At 47.3% G+C, this 20,970-nt stretch overlaps 1 protein-coding gene across 2 annotated transcripts; it reads right to left on the reverse strand.

The window, feature by feature from the left end:
* Positions 1-422: 422 nt before the first annotated feature.
* Positions 423-20,746, reverse strand: Gpr55 (G protein-coupled receptor 55). 2 transcript variants are annotated; one of them, XM_051154230.1, is made up of 2 exons: positions 20,537-20,746; positions 423-2,075 (listed from the first exon to the last, which is right to left on the reverse strand). In XM_051154230.1, exon 2 carries the CDS (start codon positions 2,065-2,067, stop codon positions 1,174-1,176), a length of 894 nt encoding a protein of 297 aa, XP_051010187.1. In that variant the 5' UTR covers positions 2,068-2,075; positions 20,537-20,746; the 3' UTR covers positions 423-1,173. The 2 variants fall into 2 exon arrangements, with proteins under 2 accessions (XP_051010187.1, XP_051010186.1); XM_051154229.1 differs by lacking the exon at positions 20,537-20,746 and adding an exon at positions 19,327-19,558.
* Positions 20,747-20,970: the final 224 nt, after the last annotated feature.

Consider the following 20,970-nt stretch of genomic DNA (forward strand, 5'->3'; position numbering starts at 1 on the left):
TTGCAAAAACACCCCACAATTTATCCTTCTAGTCATTTCACTCTCTGGAACCGCTGAGTCATCGCAAGTGAGGTTCAGCTGTCACTGAGGGCTCCCTCTCCACATAGGAGCTGATGACGGATCCAACGCTGATTTGGCTGTCTGTGGTTTCCCCCGAGGAACTGAGGAGCACCTCAAATCCAGGCCTTTGTGCTGCCTGGTGAAGATAATCCTCCCCCACCTCAGTTCCTGGCCAGCTCCCTAAATAGTGTCACAACACCAGTGCCAGATGCCCAACCAGGACCTAATGAGGACAACTTCTTCATTCTGTTATAGCAGAACCAAGTTAAGACCAATTCTTTCTCATCCCTTTCATACTGGTTTAATGAACTGCTTCCCAGGCTTCAAAGAGCTCAGAGAGCTCCCCCCTCCCCCCGTTTTTTCTTTGTTTTGTTTTCTGAGCCATGATTGTCCTGGAACTCACTCTCTAGACCAAGCTGGCTTTGAACTCATAGAGATCCTCCTGCCTCTGTCTCCCATGTGCTGGGATTAAATGCCTGTGCCACTGGCAAGAGCTTTCTTTTTTTAGGCTGGGACTTTCTTAGTCCTGGGACAGCACCACTACCAGATGACAATAGGAGAGGGGACATCCAATTCCAGCTCTGCTGTGTCTCTTTCCTTCCCTGGGTACATTCTAGTCCCTTTCCACCCCGTCCCCATTGGCACCATCGTGTCTCCTCTTTGCCCATGACCTGCTTCACACCCACCCTCCTTCCATCTAATCCTATCTGTCTTCCTTATCCCTGACTCTTTGTGAAAATGCTCTAGATTCCCCGCCCTGATCCATTCTCCATCTCTCTTCCTTTCTGGGCTCTTCCAACAGAATGGGAGGATGGGAAAGCTGAGAGACAGACTTTTGAAGTCACATTGTGTTTTGTTTTGTTCTGTTGTGGTTTTTGATTCTTCTGCTTCATGCATTTTGGACTTAGAAATGGGGGCTTCACCTGGTTCCGTAGCAAACCCAAAACAAGTATAACATATGTCAGCCATCCAGGTGCTGTGGAAAGGTTTTAGGGGTATAAGGAACAAAGATGGTACTAAGGGTCCAAAGGGAAACACAGGACATTCCTTACGAGAATTTGGGAGTGAGATTTCCTTCCCTTGAGAGAGGTGCCTTCCCTTAACCCCTGGTGATCATGGTGTCCTGTCAGATTGGCTCATATGAAATTCTTTGATGACAAAGTAATAGCAGAAAACGTCAAGGCAGCAGTTGATGTTGGAGAAACACAGAGCCAGTTGCAAGAATAAGCTGATGCCTTGCTTGATTCTGCACTGCGAGATAAAGCCGTTCCTCACCAGGAACTGCAGGAAGAAACCCAGGTGCACTGGGAGGAAGGAGACCACAAAGACAACAAGATTAGTAGCAATGGTCCAAATGCTGGCTTTCTTTCCGGCCCCTTGGCCCAGCAGAATCTGTATGCTCCTGTAGGAACAGACGCCCATGATGCCCATGGGAAGGAGGAAGCCAAAGATCTCCAAAGGGAAGAAGACCTTGGCGCTCCAGGTACTGTCAGACATGTTGTGGAAGCATTTGTATTTCTCCACCTCCCTGTGGAAAGTATAGATGGGGATGCTTCCGATCCATACCAGGATCCAGATGATGCAGCAGATCCCAAAGGTTTTCCTGGGGGACCGGAAGTAGTTGACCAGGAATGGGTATTGGATGGCCAGGAACCTGTCCAGGCTGATGAAACAGATGGTGAAGACACTCCCGTACATGCTGATGAAGTAGAGGCACTCCACCAGAGTGCAGAAGGCCGGCGAAGGGGACTCCACTTGCGGCAGGACCATCTTGAATGGGAGTGAGAGCACAAGCAGTAAGTCAAAGACAGCCAAGTTGATCATGTAGATGGACGTGGCGATGTATTCTGTCCGGTTCTTCTTCAGGAAGGCACTGAAGCCTCGGATGGCCAACAGGTTGAGAGCCAGGCCAAGGAGGAAAGTGGGGATATGGACTGCCAGCTGCAAGGTACTTGTCAGCTTATCCACATAATCGAAGGAGCAGTTCTTACTTTCCAGCTGGCTCATGTTCTCACCTGCAACACCAACAGTAGATGAGAGAGTTCCTCTCACTCCCTTGAACTGACAGACAGCTGAAACCACTCGGCAGAGAGTGGCGAACACTTAGCAACCCATGCTTAATGCACTGCAAGTAATAAACACAGAACAAGGGGCTGGGGAGATGGCTTGTGGGTGGAGCATTTGCCATGCCAAGTATGAGGATGGGAGTCTAGCTCCCCAGAGCCCATACATAAGCCGGATGGGCAGAGTGGCTCACTCATCATACTGTTGCATGGGAGGAGAGGGAGGTCAAGATCCCAAAAACAAGCTGGTCACCTAGAGTAGTCAAATTGCTGAGCTCTGAGTTCAAGAGAGAGAGAGATCCTGCCTCAGTATATAAATGAAGGGTGGTTGAAGGAGATACCCGCTATCAACCTCTGACTAGCACATGTGCACACACACACACACACACACACACACATACACACACACACACACCAGTGTTTTAATTTATCTATTTTATTATTTTATTGGGTTCTTATATATCTACCTCCACTCCTTTTCCACCCTAATCCCTTCTAGCTCCCCAACACTAGGTAGGAGAGAAAGATGATTAGAGAGGAAAGGGGGCGTAGACTGCTATAGACTACTTCTTGCTGATTAGGGATGTAGAGTTCCTTGCGGCAAGTCCAATCTTCTTCATCAGAATATCCCACAGTTCAGCAGTCCATCAATAGCAAGCATAACAGCAAACGTAGCAGTGGGATGAACCAGCAGCAGCAGAGGCAGCAAACACTACCACCCCCTCCAAGCCTTCTTGGGGCTCTCCCATTTATTCCTCTCAAGAAGTCTGAGCATTAAACAGTCTGCAGCTGGTACAAATCACGCCCCTGCCAGAGCATTAGACAAGTTATAGTCAGCTGCCATAAACAATCTGAAGCAGCCCCATATCCCACACCTGGGATTAAAACAAAAACATAGTCACATAATGTAACTGCTTGTTGTTTTTATAAAATAAAATTCTCACTACACACCAGGTGGTGGTGGTACATGCATTTAATCCAGCACTTGGTAGGCAGAGGCAGATGGATCTCTGAGTTAAAGGTCAGCCTGATCTACAGAGTGAATTCGAGGACAACCAAGGTTACACAGAAGAAACTCTGTCTCAAAAATCAAAACAAAACAAAATTCTTACCACATATACACAAACATAAATGCATGCATGCACATAAACACATACACATGCAAACATGCATATATACATTTGTGCATAATATATACCAATACATATACTCACAAAATAAATTAAAGTTTGTTTTTTTGTTTGTTTGTTTGTTTTTTAAAGAAAGAAGTCCATTGAGGCAGCACATCCTGGTAGGATATACTGAAGAGGCAGAAATAAGAAGATTGTGAGTCCTAAGCCTGTCAGGGCTATACATTTTAAGCTAGCTGTGGTGGCACATACCTTTAATCCCAGCACCCAGGAGGCAGAAGCAGGTGGATCTCTATGAGTTTGAGGGTAGCCAGCCAGGGATACACGCTAAAACCATCTCAAAAAATTAAAATGAAATTTAAAAATGAAGACTGGGCCTAGAGAGGTGGCCCTCCCAGGCACATGTGGGGGCTCATCCATAACTCCAGTTACAAAGGATTCAATAAAATATCCAGAGATTACACAAGCACAAGCCTCCGCAGTACCCCCGGGCCTCGGTTGTACCTTGCAGAGGTAACCATGCACGATGCCTGCTTGCAGATTTTCTCTGGGAACTCCTAGTTATAGTCATATTTTCAAAAGCATATGCGTAAGTACAGTATCTTTGAAATTAAAAAAAAAAAGTCACTATACCTACATACTCCTTGCTTTTCGAGTGGACAGTGTTTCTTAGAAATTCTTCTATATGAGTGTACATGGCTCAGTTCTCTCTCTTTCTCTAACCGCCTCCCTCAATTTATTGTTAGATGCGACATTACTCATCCCACCAGAAGCCTCTAAGCAAACATTAAGGCTTCCAAGTGTCTTCCACATCATTCATCTTTGCGGCTCGTTCCTTAGCTACGTCATCACTGCCAAGAGAACTTCTATCCCTTGGCTGTTTATCCTACACACAGCTCCCTAGAGAGCATGAGAGAAGAAAAGATTTGGATATGTTTGGGTGGGGAGTGGTGGAGGTGTATATGTGTGCACACACATGTGTGCATTTGTGGAGGTAGAGGTCGGTTGGTGTGAGAGGTCTTTCTCTGTCATTCTCTGCCATTTTTCCCCTTTGTTTTCTGTGACAGACAGAGTCTCTCACTAAACCTGGAGCTCATTGCCCAGTGGGGCTACACTCCACTGTGCTTAGCTTTTATGTGAGTGCCAGGATTTGAACTCAGACTCAGGGAGAGACCTTGTCTCAAAACATAAAAGTAGACAGCCAGGTATGGTGGCACATGCCTTTAATCCCAGCATTTGGGAAGTAGAGGCAGGCGGATCTCTGTGAGTTTGAGGCCATCCTGGTCTACAAAGTGAGACCAGGATGGCCAGGTTTTTGTCTTGGAAAAAAAACCCAACCATCCAACCAACCAAACAAACAAACAAAAGCCATAAAAGTAGAGAAAGATTTGGAAAAGATACCTGACACTGACCTTGGGCCTATACACATGTGCACTGGCGCGCGCGCGCACACACACACACACACACACACACGCTGGATATGATGGAGCAACACTAGTAATCTCTACACTCAGGAGGACTACTTGAGCTCAGGAGTTCAAGACTGGATTATATAACACAGAGAGGTCACTTGCAAAAGGAAAAGAGGGTTGGAAAGTGTATGTGGCAGTTTGAATAAAATGGCCCCCATAGGCCCATAGAGAGTGGCACTACTGGGAGGTGAGGCCTTGTTGGAGGAAATGTGTCACTAGGGGTGGGCTTTGAGGTTTCAGACACTCAAACCAGGCCCGGTGTCACTCTCTCTTCCTGCTGTCTGCGGATCCAGCTGTAGAACTCTCAGCTACCTCCCCAGCACCATGTCTGCCTGCATGCTGCCATGCTTCCCGCCATGATGATAGACCAAACCTCTGAACTGTAAGCCAGTGTCAAGTTAAATGTTTTCCTTTATGAGAGTTGTGTAGTCATGGTGTCTCTTCACAGTAATAAAACCCTAAGGCTAAAGGAAGGAAGGGCAGAGGGAGGGAGGGAGGGAGGGACAAAGGGAGGGAGGAAAGGAGGGAGGGAGGGAGAAAAAAGAGAAACAACAGCGAGCCAAAGGAGAAAATTGGTCTGGTCAAAAGTAATGATTTGGCTGCTGGAGTAAGTGTAAATTGATTGTGTGTGTGTGTGTGTGTGTGTGTGTGTGTGTGTGAGAGAGAGAGAGAGAGAGAGAGAGAGAGAGAGAGAGAGAGAGAGACAGAGACAGAGACAGAGACAGAGACAGAGACAGAGACAGAGACAGAGACAGAGACAGAGAGTGAGAAAGAACAGGAGCCAGCTGTTGGATTCCCTGGCAGAACTACCGTAAAGGTCCTATTTAAATTATGAAAAGACTTCAAATGGAGTCTTCTCAGAAGGTGATCTCTGATGCCAAAGATATGTTCTCCCTATGGACAGGCATAGAGCAATCAGAAATTGAAAAAGTTACTTCTAGCTAATGGCACAGTTAGAGGATCTGAACTATTAACCCTCTCACTTCCTTCTGAGGGGAGAGGGGGGATCATCTTTTAAAGAGCCCTGGAAGGGGAGCTGAAGTGATGGCTCAGTGGTTAAGAGGACTGAGTTCAGTTCCCAGAACCCACATGGAGATTCACAATGGTCTGTAACTCCCCTACCTGGCCTCCTCACCCCGCCCTGGGGGAATCTGACACCTTCTTCTGGTCTGTGGTACGTATATACAAGCAGCAATTTCTCATACACATAAAATAAAAAAATAAATCTTTTTTTTTTTTTTTAAATCTGGATCTTCTCAGGAATAAAATAAGAAGCCACAGATATACTCTGAAAAAGATGAACCAGCCATCTTTAGAGAAGACAAGCCACTTAGAATAAAGACTGGTCCACACTTAGCCTAAGGCCCGGAGCAATGGCACCTTCCATTCCAGCCAACCCAGGCCTGCGGCAATCTACAGATGACACTGTAGGTGGCTGAGCCCCTCCAAGTCAGAAGCAGGTGCTGAGACAGTGCTAGACAGCCAAGAAGCTGACTGGGGAGCAAAGCAGGAAGAGGATGAGCATTCAAATCCTCACACGGCTGCCTTCGAGAAAGGAGATGGAGGAAGGAAAGAGTAAGCCGGAAGAGCTTCCCCTCCACAGTCAGCTCTGAGGGTACCTTGGCCATAGTCTTGGGGCTTCCTAAACCCAGCTGCCTGTGAGAGGAATCCTGTGGGGGTTTGAATGAAAATGGCCTCATATAGCTGGGTGGTGGTGGCTCATGCCTTTAATCCCAGCACTTGGGAGGCAGAGGCAGGCAGATCGCTGTGAGCTTGAGGCCAGCCTGGTCTACAAAGTGAGTCCAGGACAGCCAAGGCTACACAGAGAAACCCTGTCTCGAGAAAAAAAGAAAGAAAGAAAGAAAGAAAGAAAGAAAGAAAGAAAGAAAGAAAATGGCTTCATAGGCTCAAGGGGAGTGGCATTATTGGAAGGCGTGGCCTTGTTAGAGGAAGTGTGTCACTGGGGGTGGGCTTTGAGGTCTCAGATGCTCAAGCCGGGCCTCATGGCCTTATGGCTCATTCCTGCCTCCCCGCCCCCCCTCCCCCCCCCCGCCCTGCTTCCTGCTCTTCTGGATGAAGAACTCTCAGCTACCTCTCCAGCTGTCTGCATGCCACCAGCCTCCAGCTATGATGATAATGGACGAAACCTCTGAACTGTAAGCAAGACCCAATTAAGTGTTTTTATTTATAAAAATTGCCGTGGTCATGATGTCTTCTTACAGCAATAGAAACCTTAATTAACTAAGACATATTCTTATGAAAAGGATGGGAATAGGCCAGAGCTGTCACCTCTGCTGTCTGGGAGCAAGCCTAGGAGGACATCACTGTGGATCTCAAGGGGGCTGTTAGGTTGTACACCTTGTCTCTAGGGCTCTGGGCAGCAGGTGATCTGAGCAGACAGCAGCACCAGCAGAGTGGTCCTGATGCTGCATAAACATGAGACACCAGCTAGTATCCCAAAGGCATCATCAGTGGGACTGTCCCAGGTTCCATCCCAACAGCAGCGTCTGCTGTGGGCTGCCGGCTGGTCTCCAAGCTGGCCTTCCTTTCTCTAGGACAATTTGAATGGGAGCTAAGCTCAGCCTCCTACCAGAAAGAAGGAAGAATTAAAAGGGGGGAAGGTCATGGGCCAAACAAACAGTGCCTGTGTTAGAGCAGAGGGGCTGGAGGTGGCTCCTTTGCCTCCTGCAACTGTGTGAGACCAGAGAGGTGACACTGTCTTAAACAGACAGGAAACAAGAACCACTGAGAAGCTAGAAGCAAGCATCCATGCAAAACCTATGGACAGAGAGAGCCATGCCCAGGTGTTCTGCAGACACCTTCACTTTATCTTGTTATTTATTTATGCGTCGATTTATTTATATTGCGGATACCCTTCAGTGCCACAGACATGCACTAATAAAACAACTGTGTTCCTTGTGTGTCTCTTTGAAAACACTCAACACCAGCAGAGATCTGAGGCGGAACGGATGGAAGAATTCCATAGCCAGCTAGATTGTCTACCTTGGGTGGAGAACACAGAACACCTCTCTCAAACATGCCCCCTCCCCCAAGTATCACCTCCAAGTCTTAGACATCAGGTGGGACACCTTGGAAGTGAGCATGGGTGGCAGAAACTGATGAAGGGGCCTTTGGAGTGAATATGGTGACAAGCAATCATTGCAGGGCAGAGGGGGAGGGCAATAAGAGATGATCCTACAAAAGGCTGCAGGCTGGCTCAGTGGCCAAGCCACAACAGGCAGGAGGCTCTGGATGGTGTCCCCGGCACGGGGCTGGGGGGAGAGGGGGGGAGGGAGGGAGGGAGAGGGAGAGAGAGAGAGAGAGAGAGAGAGAGAGAGAGAGAGAGAGAGAGAGAGGAGAAAATTAGTGTCTCTTAGGTTAAGTTCCACCCATAGTTATAGTTTCAGTCATCTCTGCTGGGGGTCTGGGAGCACACAACCAAGATAAGGGCTGATGTGTAATATATGCAAACTGACAAGGAAGAAAGAAGGGCTTTGGGTTGTAAGAGCTGTAGGCAATGAGTGACAGTAGCTAGGACAAGGCAAGTGTCTGCTAATATTCCACAAAGGGGCCAAATATCACTCTTCTGCTCTAACTAGCCTTCAGCTTTGTAAGTTAAATTTGTGATTGGCATGCAGTAATTGTGCATATTTGTAACGTATGGCATGCTGTTTCTGCCCAGCCTCGCTGCTTCGGTCACACCAGAGCTGACAGCATTTCCTCCCTTCTCTTCTTTGTGTCTGCCGCCTTCAAGCCCCTCTTGCAGCTCTCTTCATCAAACATGGGCTCGGCTAGTGTGGATCACAGCCACCCTTAGAACTACAGAATACTAGAAGTTAAAAATATGTTCTATTTTTTTATTTTATTAATTACAGAAATTTAAGTGTGAGATTTTAATTTCTATCGTAATATTTACTCTATGTATGCGTGCATTGCGTGTGTGTGTGTGTGTGTGTGTGTGTGTGTGTGTGTGTGTGTGTGTACATGTGTCACAGCGAGTGTATATGCAACTGGGTTCTCTTCTTCTGCCATGCGGGTCCCCGGGGAATTAATTCAAGGGTCAGGCTTGCCTGCAAGTGCCCTTAGTCGCTGAGCCACCTCACTAGGCCAAATGTAGGATCTAAAAAAAAAAGCCGGGTGTGGCACATGCCTTTAATCCCAGCACTCGGGAGGCAGAGGCAGGTGGATCGCTGTGAGATCAGGGCCAGCCTGGTCTACAAAGTAAGTCCAGGCCAACCAAGACTAAACAGAGAAACCCTATCTCAAAAAAACCATAAAAAAAAAAAAAAGAAGAAGAAGAAGAAGAAGAGCCTTAAAGTAACCACTGACTATTAAAAATAGGTGTCTGTGAGAGCAGAAGGGGACTAGTTGAGAAGAAGGGGATAAGCCATATATGGGAGGTAGGGGGTGAATATGGTCAAAATACACGAGTAAATATGAAAATGTCATAGTGAAACCCACCATCATGTATGATTGGTCTTTGCTGAATTCTGTGGCTAAAACAGAACATCTATCTTCAAAAATCACTGAAGATGATAAAGAAACGAACTCAGCAGACTATGCAGCACCGGAGTGAACAGACCCGGAAAAGAGACTAAGTATAGAAACGACAGTAAACGTGAAACATCCCAACATTCTCAGTTCAGTTTAAAAAAAAAAAAAAAAAAAAAAAAAACAGTATTCGGTCCCAGCACTTGGGAGGCAGAGGGAGGCGTTGAGTGCAAGGCCAGCCTGGTCAAATGGTGAGTTCTAAGGCAGCCAGAGCTTCACAGTGAAATCCTACAAAACAAACAAACAGCAATAACAACAACACCCAGAAATACTATCGGACTCCGCTCTCATCAAGGACGCACAAGCGACACAGTATTCAGTGTGACAGTCTCATGACAATAGAGGAAACAGAAACAGAAGTGAGTTCTGACAGCAAGTGGCAGAACGGGCATGGAGACTCGGGAGTAAGGTCACCGCACTGGAAAGGTTGTTTTCTGGGGGAGCGGTGGGTATGAGGGGGGAGGGGGTATGATGGAAAGACTGGGTGTGACACTTGCATAATGAAACCTGCTACTTCACACAACAATACGTGCTAATAAAAATGTATATAACAAAAAAGGGGGGGCAAAGTGTTATTTCCTATTAATAAAGGGAAAATAACAGGCTGGGAGTGTAGCTCAGTGATAAAGCACTGGCCTGGTATGCACAGGCCCTGGGTGTTCCAGCAACTCAAAAACTAAAGTAAAGAAGGAAAGGAAGATAAAGCCACAATGGCCGGCTTTGCAGTCTCGTGCACGGACAGCACAGTACACAAGTATAGAAAGACAGACTTCAGAGATGTGCTAGCCAAGGCGAATGCTGTCGGAGTCTTGAACAGATTCAAACAGGTTAAACAGGAAAACACACACACACACACACACACACACACACACACATTAGAGTAGAAATAAACAAACAATCTAATTGATACTCCTCAATAGGTCTTGAGTCTGCTTTTAAGCAAATCAGTAACCTATTTTTATCTTTATATAGCCAAGAAACACTTGACAAAAATGGATTCTCTATCTAGCAAGAATAAAACACCCATCAAAAACACAAGGTAGGCCCAGTATGGTGGTGTCTGCCTTTAACCCCAGCATTTGGCAGGTAGAGGCAGGAGGATCTTTTTGAAGTTGAGGCCAGCTGGTCTACATGGAGTTTCAGGACAGCCAAGCAACATAGTGAGGCCCGGTCTCAAAACACAAAACAAACACACAAACAAACAACCCAGGACAGAAATTCATTGTCTGTATTCTTTGACCTCATACAAAGAAGAAAAAGAAGGAGAAAAAGAAGGAGAAGAAGAAGAAGAAGAAGAAGAAGAAGAAGAAGAAGAAGAAGAAGAAGAAGAATTGGCTGTTTAAAACTGAAATGAAAACCAGGAAACAAAATGCTTAAGATGTAGTAAAAAATGCAAGAGGTTTTAAAATTTGTTGTTTAAAAAATTAATTCACAGGATGCAGCTCAAACCATTTGGAAACAAATATATAGCCCTTGCTGCTGTAATTTTGTTTTTTTTTTTTTTTTTTTTAAGAGAAAAAAGGGAGAGGAAAACTAAATTATTGAATTAAGCAATCCACTTGAACATTTAGAATGGGGTTGGGGGAAGAGTCCCAGGGAAATTGGGGGGAAAAAATAAAGATTAAAAACAGAAATACCGGGGGGAGGAATGGGAGGATACAAGGGATGGGATAAACATTGAGATGTAACAAGAATAAATTTAAAAAAAAAAAAAAAAACAGAAATACCAGAACCCGGAAGTGTAATGGGTAGGTCGGAGGCAGATGCTGCACTAAACTATGCACGCGGTATTCTAAAGCAACCCTCAGCTCTGATCAAGAAAGCAAACTGAAATGTCCATCTAGAAGTAGCTCGGAGAGGAAGGAGGTAATGGCAGCAAGAAACGCTGTCCCCTGTATAGTTACACAAACCTCTCCACAGCTGAAGACTCACGACACGAAGCACCGTTTACCACAGCTAAGCAAGAAGGACAGGCGTCCATTAGACTAGTAATCATGAGAGAAACAGTGTGCCACCAAAGATTGCTCCTGAGTCAAGCGGGCGCTTGTTTCAGTGTTTTCAGGAACTGGTGGCTCCCGTATGCCATGAACTATGTCAGAACACACAATGATGTTAATGAGTGTCTGCTTTTAAAGTTCACCCAAGTACCAGACATGATAGGTGTAGCACAAAAAGAGAAAAGCAGTGCTCAGATTATAGCGGCAGCCATCCTAACTGAGAGGCCACCAGCAGAATTCAGTACTCTGTGACTGTAAGTCCTGTGACTAAAGTCAGACCTGTGGCAGAAATATAAACTTCTTTCAACTGAGACATTTATGAACATTGTGGATCGCAGCAATAAAGCGAAAATGAAAAGCCATCTGCTTATATAAATAGTTTAAAATGGCAGTTATTTAAATGAAGGGATAGAAAGCGCTTCTTAGACTGATAAGAAGTAACTTGCTGACTCCATAGGAACTTTGTGTTTAATGGTGAAATAATAAAAGCATTCTCATTGAAGTCAAACACCAACATTCAGATGTCCCAGATAATGTACTAAGACATTTGGCAGAAATAAGATAAAATGAGGTCCCCTCCTCAAAATCAACAATAAAGCCACAGTCAGTGATAGGAGACTATTAGATTAGTTGATAAGAACTAAATTAGGTCTTTATCTGATGACAGGTTGCTAAAGACATCCAGACTCTTTAAGGAATTGACATTTGACAAAAATCAAACCAGAGGAAGAGGCTAGATAAAAATTTAATAGACAACCTGTTTCTAAAGTCACTAGAAGGGAACTTTTGGTCAATTTAGGATCATTGAAAAGTAAAGACAAAGCTTTGGGCACAATCCCTAAAGCAGAAAGAGAGAGAGAGAGAGAGACAGACAGACAGAGAGACAGAGAGAGAGAGACAGAGAGAGAGAGAGAGAGAGAGAGAGAGAGAGAGAGAGACAGAGAGAGACAGAGAGACAGAGAGAGACAGAGAGACGGGGGAGGGGGGCTAGAAAAAAATTCCATATGCCAGACAACATTGCACTCTAGCAGCTGGATGCTAGGTAATTTTTAAATTACTATTTTTTAAATTTATTTTCATGTATATTCTAACACAATAATACAGGAAAACATGAAAACAATGTAAGATTCTTTAAAAGTTATATCAAGTACCAGGAATGGAAGGAAAATGATAAAAATAGCTTTTGAAACAAAGTACAGTCTGGATGAACTCAAGGCAGGGCAAGGGTGTAAGGGCCACATAGAATAAAAAGAGATGCAGTGAACTTCCCAGAGCTCAGCTGAGGGGCGCCATCTTCCCAGGTCAGAGAGAATCGTTTTGTTGTTGTTGTTCATTTTGTTTTGTTTTTTGGAGACAGGGGTCTTTCTATGTTGCCCTGGCTATCCTAAACTCACTGTGTAGACCAGGCTGGCCTCAAACTCACCAAGTTCGAAATTTATCCACTATTTTAAATTTTTTCTTTCTTCTAATGGCCAGATGGAAGGGCACATAGCTGTAATCCCAACACTCAGCAAGCTGAGGCAGGAGAGTATCAGCTGAGGCCAACCTGGGCTATTTGAGACTCAGTCTCTAAATACATGAATAATATCAATATATGACTCTCTCAAATTTAGGTGAGCTATTAAAATACTTAAATGTAGACACCACAGTTTTTAAATTTTTTTCCAATTTTATATTTAGCTTAAATTACCTTACCTACTTTGAAAAGACAAAAGGAAGAGAATTTTATGATGGAAACTGAAATTGAAAAAAAAAAAGCAGTCTCAATATAGAAGGAAGCAGCCCTGCTGAAGTTAACACAAACATAATAAAGAATTTTAATATTAATATCCTCTATGGAAAAGAGCATCCACTTAAAAACCCAAATATATTTTATGGATAAGAAACAGAGAAAATGGAAAGTCATGGGCATGCTAAAATGATTCCTTGGTTCATCAGGCTTGTAGTATGCTTTAAAAAAAAGAAAGAAAGAAAGAAAGAAAGAAAGAAAGAAAGAAAGAAAGAAAGAAAGAAAGAAATGGGGAAAAAAATTTTTTTTTCTTAGTCAAAAGAACTGCTGGGGTTACAGAGACCCTACAATGATGAAAAGCTGTGACAAATAATGAAATTTGAAACACTCGATTTACGTGCCAATGAACACAGTGGAGAAATACATGCTGGGACTACGCCAGAAATGCAAAGCAAAGTAAGAGAAATGGAAAACTCATTGTATTTAGTGACCGTGGTGATTGGCTCTAAAAATACCATTAATCAAATAGAGAAGACGGAGCTCTGGCCAGCCCGGCTCGCAGTACGACGAGAGAGCAAAATCTGACACAAGGGAGTTTCTGTGGACAGGAGGGCCTCAAGTGAGTCCGGGCGGCACTGAGAGCAAAGTGGTTCACCCACACTCCTGCTTGGACCTCGAGCAGTTATTGGAGGATCCGAGAGCCCCGCCCCGCCCCCCACGTCCACAGTCCCGTGACCAACGTGGAAATGGCTTTTCTACACGTTCCCGTTCGCGTCAAAGATTCTCTAGCACAGTCTCTTAAATAACGAGAGTCAGAGAGACAAATCGGAAGCATGTTGCTGAAATATTGAAAAGGAACAAATAGAGGCACATGAACAGAAGGATGGAGCCGCAGCAAATGAGAACTTCTAGGTGTTCCTCCTCCGTATACAGGAAAGTAAGAAGTGAGGTGAGCCAAGACTACCCTGACACAATTTAGAAGAGAAAGAGGCTGCAGTTGTCATCCTGGGCCCCAAGCTGGTTGGCTGGCTGGCTGCAGCCATTGCGGGTTGAAGGGCTACAGAACCAGGAAGAAGCAGACGGGATGAGCCAGGCTCCTGACCCATAGAGGGTCAGGACCATGCTCCAGGACTCAGGATAAGTTCCACAGAGTGACTTCACAGGGACATAGGAAGACTGGCCAGCAGGCGCGTCAGGGGCCCAGCCTGTTTTGCAGTGCGTACTTCTGATAGCAAAAAGGCCTTGCTGTGAGTGAGTGAGCTCCCTGTCACTCGAGGTATGCAAGCAAAAGTGGAAGACCTGCTTATCCAGAGAGAATGCACACATATCCTAGGGTATTGCTGCGTGATGCTTTTGTTTGTTTTTAGCCCTGAGATGGAATTTTCTCTCAACATAGTGCTGTTTTCTAAAGCTTAATAACCAGAAAGAGTAGCCATCACATGGAAAGCACAGGTCTAGTTCGCTCCTATCAGGAGACATAGTTCTAGCTGTTCCTGCCTGTCCACAAAACCTTGCTTAGTCCTCCTGGCCATTGGGAGTGGGCCTCACCACATTGGCTCTTCTCACCAGCTCCACCGTGCAGCGATATGAACTGATGACTGTAGCCCCTGTGCCCAGGGTGCCCCCACCTGCCACACCGGGGCAGAGACTGAGAATCCAAACTGTGGGACTCAAGACCATCCAGCCCTCCTTTCCGTAAAATGGCCTACATTTTCCAGATCTCACAAGGAAGAGGAACAGCACACGCAAGAATTGTTGCAGGCCAAGGGGATGGCCCCTCCCCTATACTGCGGCAAGCACATCGGTCCCCACCCACTGCTCTAGATCTCTAGGGGTCTAGACTGAGATGGCACCCCATTATGGAGAGCACAGCTGGTATGGTTTCAGGAATTCAGCTAGAGGAGGGTCCAAGCATTGCCTCCCGACCAGTGCCAGCCTGTCCAGTTTCCTTGCTTGAAGCCCTGGTGTCCTTGGGATTCCCAAGTTAGAAAGTAAATACAACCCCAAAGCATCGGAAATGACTGCCTGAACTGGGCCTCTGCAAACCAGAGTGGGAGGATACGAGGCAGGGGGGTACTCGAGATGGCTCAGTCAGTAAGACGCTCGCCTTACACGCCAGAGGTCTCTAGTTTGGTCCTTGGCACCCACGTAAAAACTAGGTGTAAGATGGGCGTGGTGGCACATGCCTTTAATCCCAGCACTCGGGAGGCAGAGGCAAGCAGATCGCTGTGAGTTCGAGGCCAGCCTGTCTACAAAGCAAGTCTAGGACAGCCAAGGCTACACAGAGAAACCCTGTCTCAAAAAAACAAAACAACAACAAAAGTAGGTGTATTCCTATAATCCCAGGTCTGGAGAGACAGAGACAGGAAGACTCCTGGGGCTTGCTGACCAGCCAGTCTAGTCAAAGCAGCAAGCTTCAAATTCAGCGGGAAACCCTGACTCAAAAAATAAGGTGGAAAGCAATTAAGGAAGACACTCAACATTGATTTCTGGCCTCTACACATTCACACATCCATAAACATGTACATACACACACACACACACACACACACACACACACACACACACACACACACACACACACACGGCAAAGTCTGTAAATCTCCTTGATACCAGGAGGTATCATGAGGGTTGAGTGGGAGAGTGGAGGTGCAACTCACAGACATACAATCTGACTGGCTATCTGCTGAGTGTTCTAGGGAGGGCAGGATACATCCTGGGTGCTGTGAAAATTGTGTCCATTTTACAAATAAGGAAAGTAAGGTTCAGAGAGTCCACCCAAGGTCAACTGCGCATAGTGGCTCAGGCCTGTAATCTCAGCACTCTGGAGGATAAAGCAGGAAGATTGCTGTGAGTCCAGCCTGGCCAGCAGGATGAGTTCTAGGTCAGTCAAGGGTACAGAAGAAAGTTCAGAATTCAGAGAGGCAACCAACTGGGACTCACATCAAACAGCCACACTGCCAGTTATCCCGTAGGATTCACCCTCTGTGGTCAAGTGGGGACCGTTAGGAATCACCTCTGTACAACTGGGCGGGTGTCCCCACTGTCCAGTGATGACACCATGAAGGGAACTTTGTCTTGTTTGCCTTTATGTCACCAGCTCACACAAAAATTAGCCCTTGAGAGGGAATGGAAGGCAGGCAGACTGATCTGCTGCAGTGGCTATTGACCCCTTAGGGGAGAGGACTCGAGAGGAAAAGAACCTTCCACAAGGCAGCACAAAGCCCCATCCAGAACAGCCCAGCAGACATTTCCTGATCTGCCCTCACTGTCAAGGAAGAACCTAGAATTTCCAGGCCTCTAAATGCTGGTGTGTTTTCTCCCCCAGGCTCTCCAGGAGATGCTCGGCTGGAGTCCGGTTACAGCATAGGAGAGCAGTCTGAGCTGACTTCCTGCTTGCCAGGGTACAAGCAGGTCCCACCATTTAATGCCCCCAAGAGCCCAATAAAGAGAGCAATACAACTCCACCCCCAGAGAGGTAAACTGAGGCAAGCAAATGACACGGCTGGTAAGCAGCAGGGTCTTGGCTCCCCCACACGCCCGTTGACGCTTGAGAGTATATAATCTCTGGTGCTTGGTGATTTCCCAGCAAGATTTCGGGGGAGTGGACTGTGGGCCAGTCAAGGTTGATGGCACGCAAGCCAAGCTGGCTGAAGAGGGCTCCTGTACTGCCTATGGGGAGCTTCCCCCACCCCGACCTGCAACCTTGACTCAGATCAGGAGGAAGTTGAGGGTTCGTAGAGAAATGTCACCCATTATCAGGGACAAAGCAAGTCCTCCTGCTGCAGGCTGCTGCTGTCACGGAGTGCACTTAGGGGCAGCTTGCTAGCCTGCTACATAGGGAAGCTCACTGATCTAGGATAGGTGTGGACAGAGCCCAGACCTTCAGGAAAGCAAGGCCAGGCCAGAGGCATTGGGCCTCAGTTTCTCTAAATGGCCCGGAGACTGTTACCTGTAGGTGATCCAGTATTGCTGATTAAGCTTTGAGGTGTCATTTCTCCTCCAGGACCCAGCCACCTGCAAGCTCTGGGCAAAGCCACTTCCCCTCTTTGGGTCTGAACTTCCTTGGGGGGTGGGGGTGGGTGCAGGGGTGGGGCCAGAGACTTCCAAACAGCTCCAAAGTTAACCTGTTTGGCTTAGGGGCTCTTGCTCAGGGCCCTAAAAAGGGGATCAGCACCATCCACACCCCTCTGAGCAGAACTGAAATGTTGAGTGGGGATAGTGAATTTCTGCGAAGGGGGTGGGAGGTCCACTCTCTTCTGTCCCCTTAGATGTACACTCAACCAGCTCCCCAAAAAAATAAAAATAAAAGAGCCAAGAGTAAGGGGAGGGGCGTGGATGTGAGGGTGGAGAATGAGGAAGTGTAGGCTGTCAGGAAGGAAGCTTCTCCTGCCTACATTCCCACAAGAGCATCACTCAAGAACAGAGAGAAGTTGGGGAGGGTCACCAGGGCATCTGGCACTTTTGATTTAGGCCAGGGAACCATTGGCCAGAGAGGAGAGTGGTTAATGGAAAAACTTCATATTTAGACCGTAAATATGAGCAAGTCCTCATGATCCAGGTCGGCTTACCTCAGACCCCCGCAGGTGTCTGCAAGGAAGGTCAGCAGATACTTCCCTGGGGGCTTTCTTTCAAAGGAAAGCTGAGGCAGCCCCTGCAAGGTCCTCAGCCGGAAGCCCTCACACATTCCAGGCAATTATGAAAGTCAGGCTGACATGACTTTGCAGCCTGGCAACGCAGCAGCTCCAGTGCCAATGAGGAGCCAGGGGGCCTCTCTGAGTGTCGAGGCAAGGCTATTTTTACAGATCATGCGTGCTGTGACTTTCATGTGTCTACAGGAATAGAAACTCCCTAAGGTGGGTCTGGGTGATTCATACTGGTACAGGGGTGCTCCCTGAATAAATATTGGCTTCTAGCCGGGCACGGAGGCACACGCCTTTAATCCCAGCACTTGGTAGGCAGAGGTAGGCGGATTGATGTGAGTTCAAGGCCAGCCTGGTCTACAAAGCGAGTCCAGGACAGCTAAGACTACACAGAGAAACCCTGTCTCAAAAAAACAAAAATAAAAACAAAACAAATTAAAAAAATAAATATTGGCTTCTGTGGGAAGCAGGGGTCCTCCAGGCCTCAGGCTCCCAGTGTGCAGTGAAGACGTTGACAGATCTGTGACAGCCATTCCAGCCCCTCGCTGCCTTGGATTCTGATCCCCCCAGGCTGTGCAAAGGATAACACCAAGCACATTCTCTGTACTGGGGAAGTAGAGACTAAACTGCCTTAGGAGCCAAGCCCAGGCCCTGAGCAGACCTTCCTTAAGTGAGGCCTCTTCAATGTCCCCAGCCACACCCTAACCAGAGCCTGGCTACAGGGCAAGGCAGAGAGCATCTAGACCAGGCAATAGGAACAAGGCAGCTGGAAGCTTGAGAGGCAGGGGGTGGGGGGTGGGGGCTTCGCATTGCCATGCTGCCAGGAACATGGGCCTGGAAAGCCAGCAAGTAATTGGAACAGTCCTGCGGCTATTCAAAGAGGGCTCGCCCACCTCCTCCTGCTTTTACTTCTCTCTCTCTCTCTCTCTCTCTCTCTCTCTCTCTCTCTCTCTCTCTCTCTCTCTCTCTCTCTGTGTGTGTGTGTGGGGGGGGGTAGGGGGGGAGCAAGCTCTCATATACCGCAGGCTAGCCCAAGATTCACCGTACAGCTGGGATTATGGGTGTGTACCATCCCACTTTATAAGACTATGCCTTGCTGCTGCTTGCGCTCTAAATGCTTAAAGGCATGGTCGTGAGTCAAAGCTATGTAAACTACCACTGTCGCACTTTCCCTGAGTCCTCTTTAAATCCTGGAAAGACAGAATGTCTCAGTAGCAGCCAGGCAGAGGCCTACCCATGGTTCAGAGCCCTCTCCCTAGCTCCCCCCCATCCCTTTGAAACCTGAAAAAACAAATCATTAAAAACAAACAAACAAACAAACAAACAAAACCTTCTTAGCTTGGTGTGGTGGTGCATGTCTTTAATCCCACCACTCAGGAGGCAGAGGCAGGGTGGGTCACTGTGAGTTTGAGGCCAGCCTGGTCTACAGAGTGAGTCCAGGCCAGCCAAGTCTACACAGAGAAAGCCTGTCTCAAAAAACAAAACAAAACAAAACAAAAACCAACTTTCTTCAGCGTTTCCTAAGCCTGGGATCACCACCTTGATCCATCCTCAGTTTTCCTTAAGAGCAAGCTAGAAGTTTTGGCAGCTGGGGTGGGTCCCCACCTCCTTTCAGAGGGTGGCAGGGGCTGGGGAGGCGGGGGGCGGGTGTGCTCTAGAGGTAAGATTCTGGACCACATACCTCCAACTTCATCAAGTTCACCAGGCTTCAAGAGAGCTCCAGGAAGCAGCTCCTTCTTGGGCAGAGAGCGAGGCCCTTCTGACCGATTGCCAAAGAGCTGCTTCGTGTACCACATCCTCTCCTGCTGCTGCTCCATTCACCCCTTCAGCCATCAAAGGCTCAGCACCCACTCTGAGGGACAGACTTGCCCAGACAGGGGCTTAAGCTGGATCAGGCAAGGAGGCAGGGAGTGGAGAGAGGCTAGAGGCACAGAGAAAAGCCCAAGGAGTCTTTTCACACCCGGAGTCACTTGGCATCCAGAAAGGTCAAGGGTGGGGCCTGTCTCTGAGGCCAAGGGTGAGGGTCTTTCTGAGGCCAGGAGTTGGGGCTGTCTCTGTGTAGCTGAGGTCCATGGATTGTCGGGAATAAGGGCAGTCAGAGGCTTCAGGCCAGTCAGCTAGAAGTAGAAGCTGCTCAAAGGTCTCCTTGAACAAACAAACACACTGAGCAGGAACATCATATTGGAAGTTGACCATAAAAGGGGAACCTGGGATGTTCCTCCAGCTCGTCTCTAAACTCAGATGGGGCAGCTCAGGGCTGGATACAGGTACTACCTCCAGGGGCAGAAGGAAGGCTAGAGTAAGAGAACCGGCCATACTGAGATGGAATTGGGATGGGAAGTGGGAATGGGGTGTCTGGGGAGAAGGTCACAGGGTCTTCAGAGAGGCAGCCTGATTCCTAAGAAAGCCCAGGAGAGCCAAGAGTGTGGCCACGCCCCTTTGAAGGGCCTCTGTAACTTCTCCTAGCCAACTTCCTCATCTTCCACCTGAGGTCACAAGTTCAGTCAATCAACAAGCACTTGCCAATTACCTATAGCTTAGCTCCCGCACAGTCTGTCCAAGACAGACCATAGTAGCACCTTTCTCAAAACCGGTAAAGCACAGATGGAGGAATAGGGCAAAAAGCACCCAGCAACGCAGCCAAAAACTCAGACTCTTCATCCCCATGGATATCATTGTCTGCCCTTTTCTGCCATGGGACTCCCTTAAAGAGTCCAAGGAAAGGAAACAAGTGGTGTTGATAACAGTGCTGACGTGATTAACGCAGCAGGGTACCAGCCCTAAGAGGAAGCCTCAACAGAAAGGGGAAGGCAGGATAAACCGAGGATGTAGCAAGGAGAAGAAGATGGGTTGAGGGCCCTTTACAGTCATATGGTAACTGCTAGGCTCACCTCTGCTCCAAATCCCAGGTTTGGTTACGCTTCTGTCCCCAAGCCCAGATAAGTCCCATGAGTAGCCAGACAGCTTAGGAGTACAAATGAGTCCCAGCTTAGGCGTGCTGGCCAAATTCCTGAGGGAAGTCCTCTTTCCTGCCCGCTAGGTGGACAGCATTAGCCATCAGCAGACCTCCTTCAGAGTGGTCACATGGGCAGCTTACAGAGAGAAAGGTGTCACGCACTTCATGTCAAGGCAGGGACAGCAGCTGCTTAGAATGCCCCTCCCCTCCTTTCCCTTCCTGGAAAGTTAACTGCTAGCTCAGAGCAGGAAGTTCTAGATACTCAGACATCTGTGTGTGACCTGCCTGCTCTTGCCGTCATGACGGCGGCCAGCTCTCTCAGCGGCTCCTGCTCCTTCCTTCGACTGTACTGCCTATTGCTGTTCCTGG

This window comes from Acomys russatus, chromosome 12, assembly GCF_903995435.1.
Source record: "Acomys russatus chromosome 12, mAcoRus1.1, whole genome shotgun sequence".
Classification (NCBI taxonomy): Eukaryota; Metazoa; Chordata; class Mammalia; order Rodentia; family Muridae; genus Acomys; species Acomys russatus.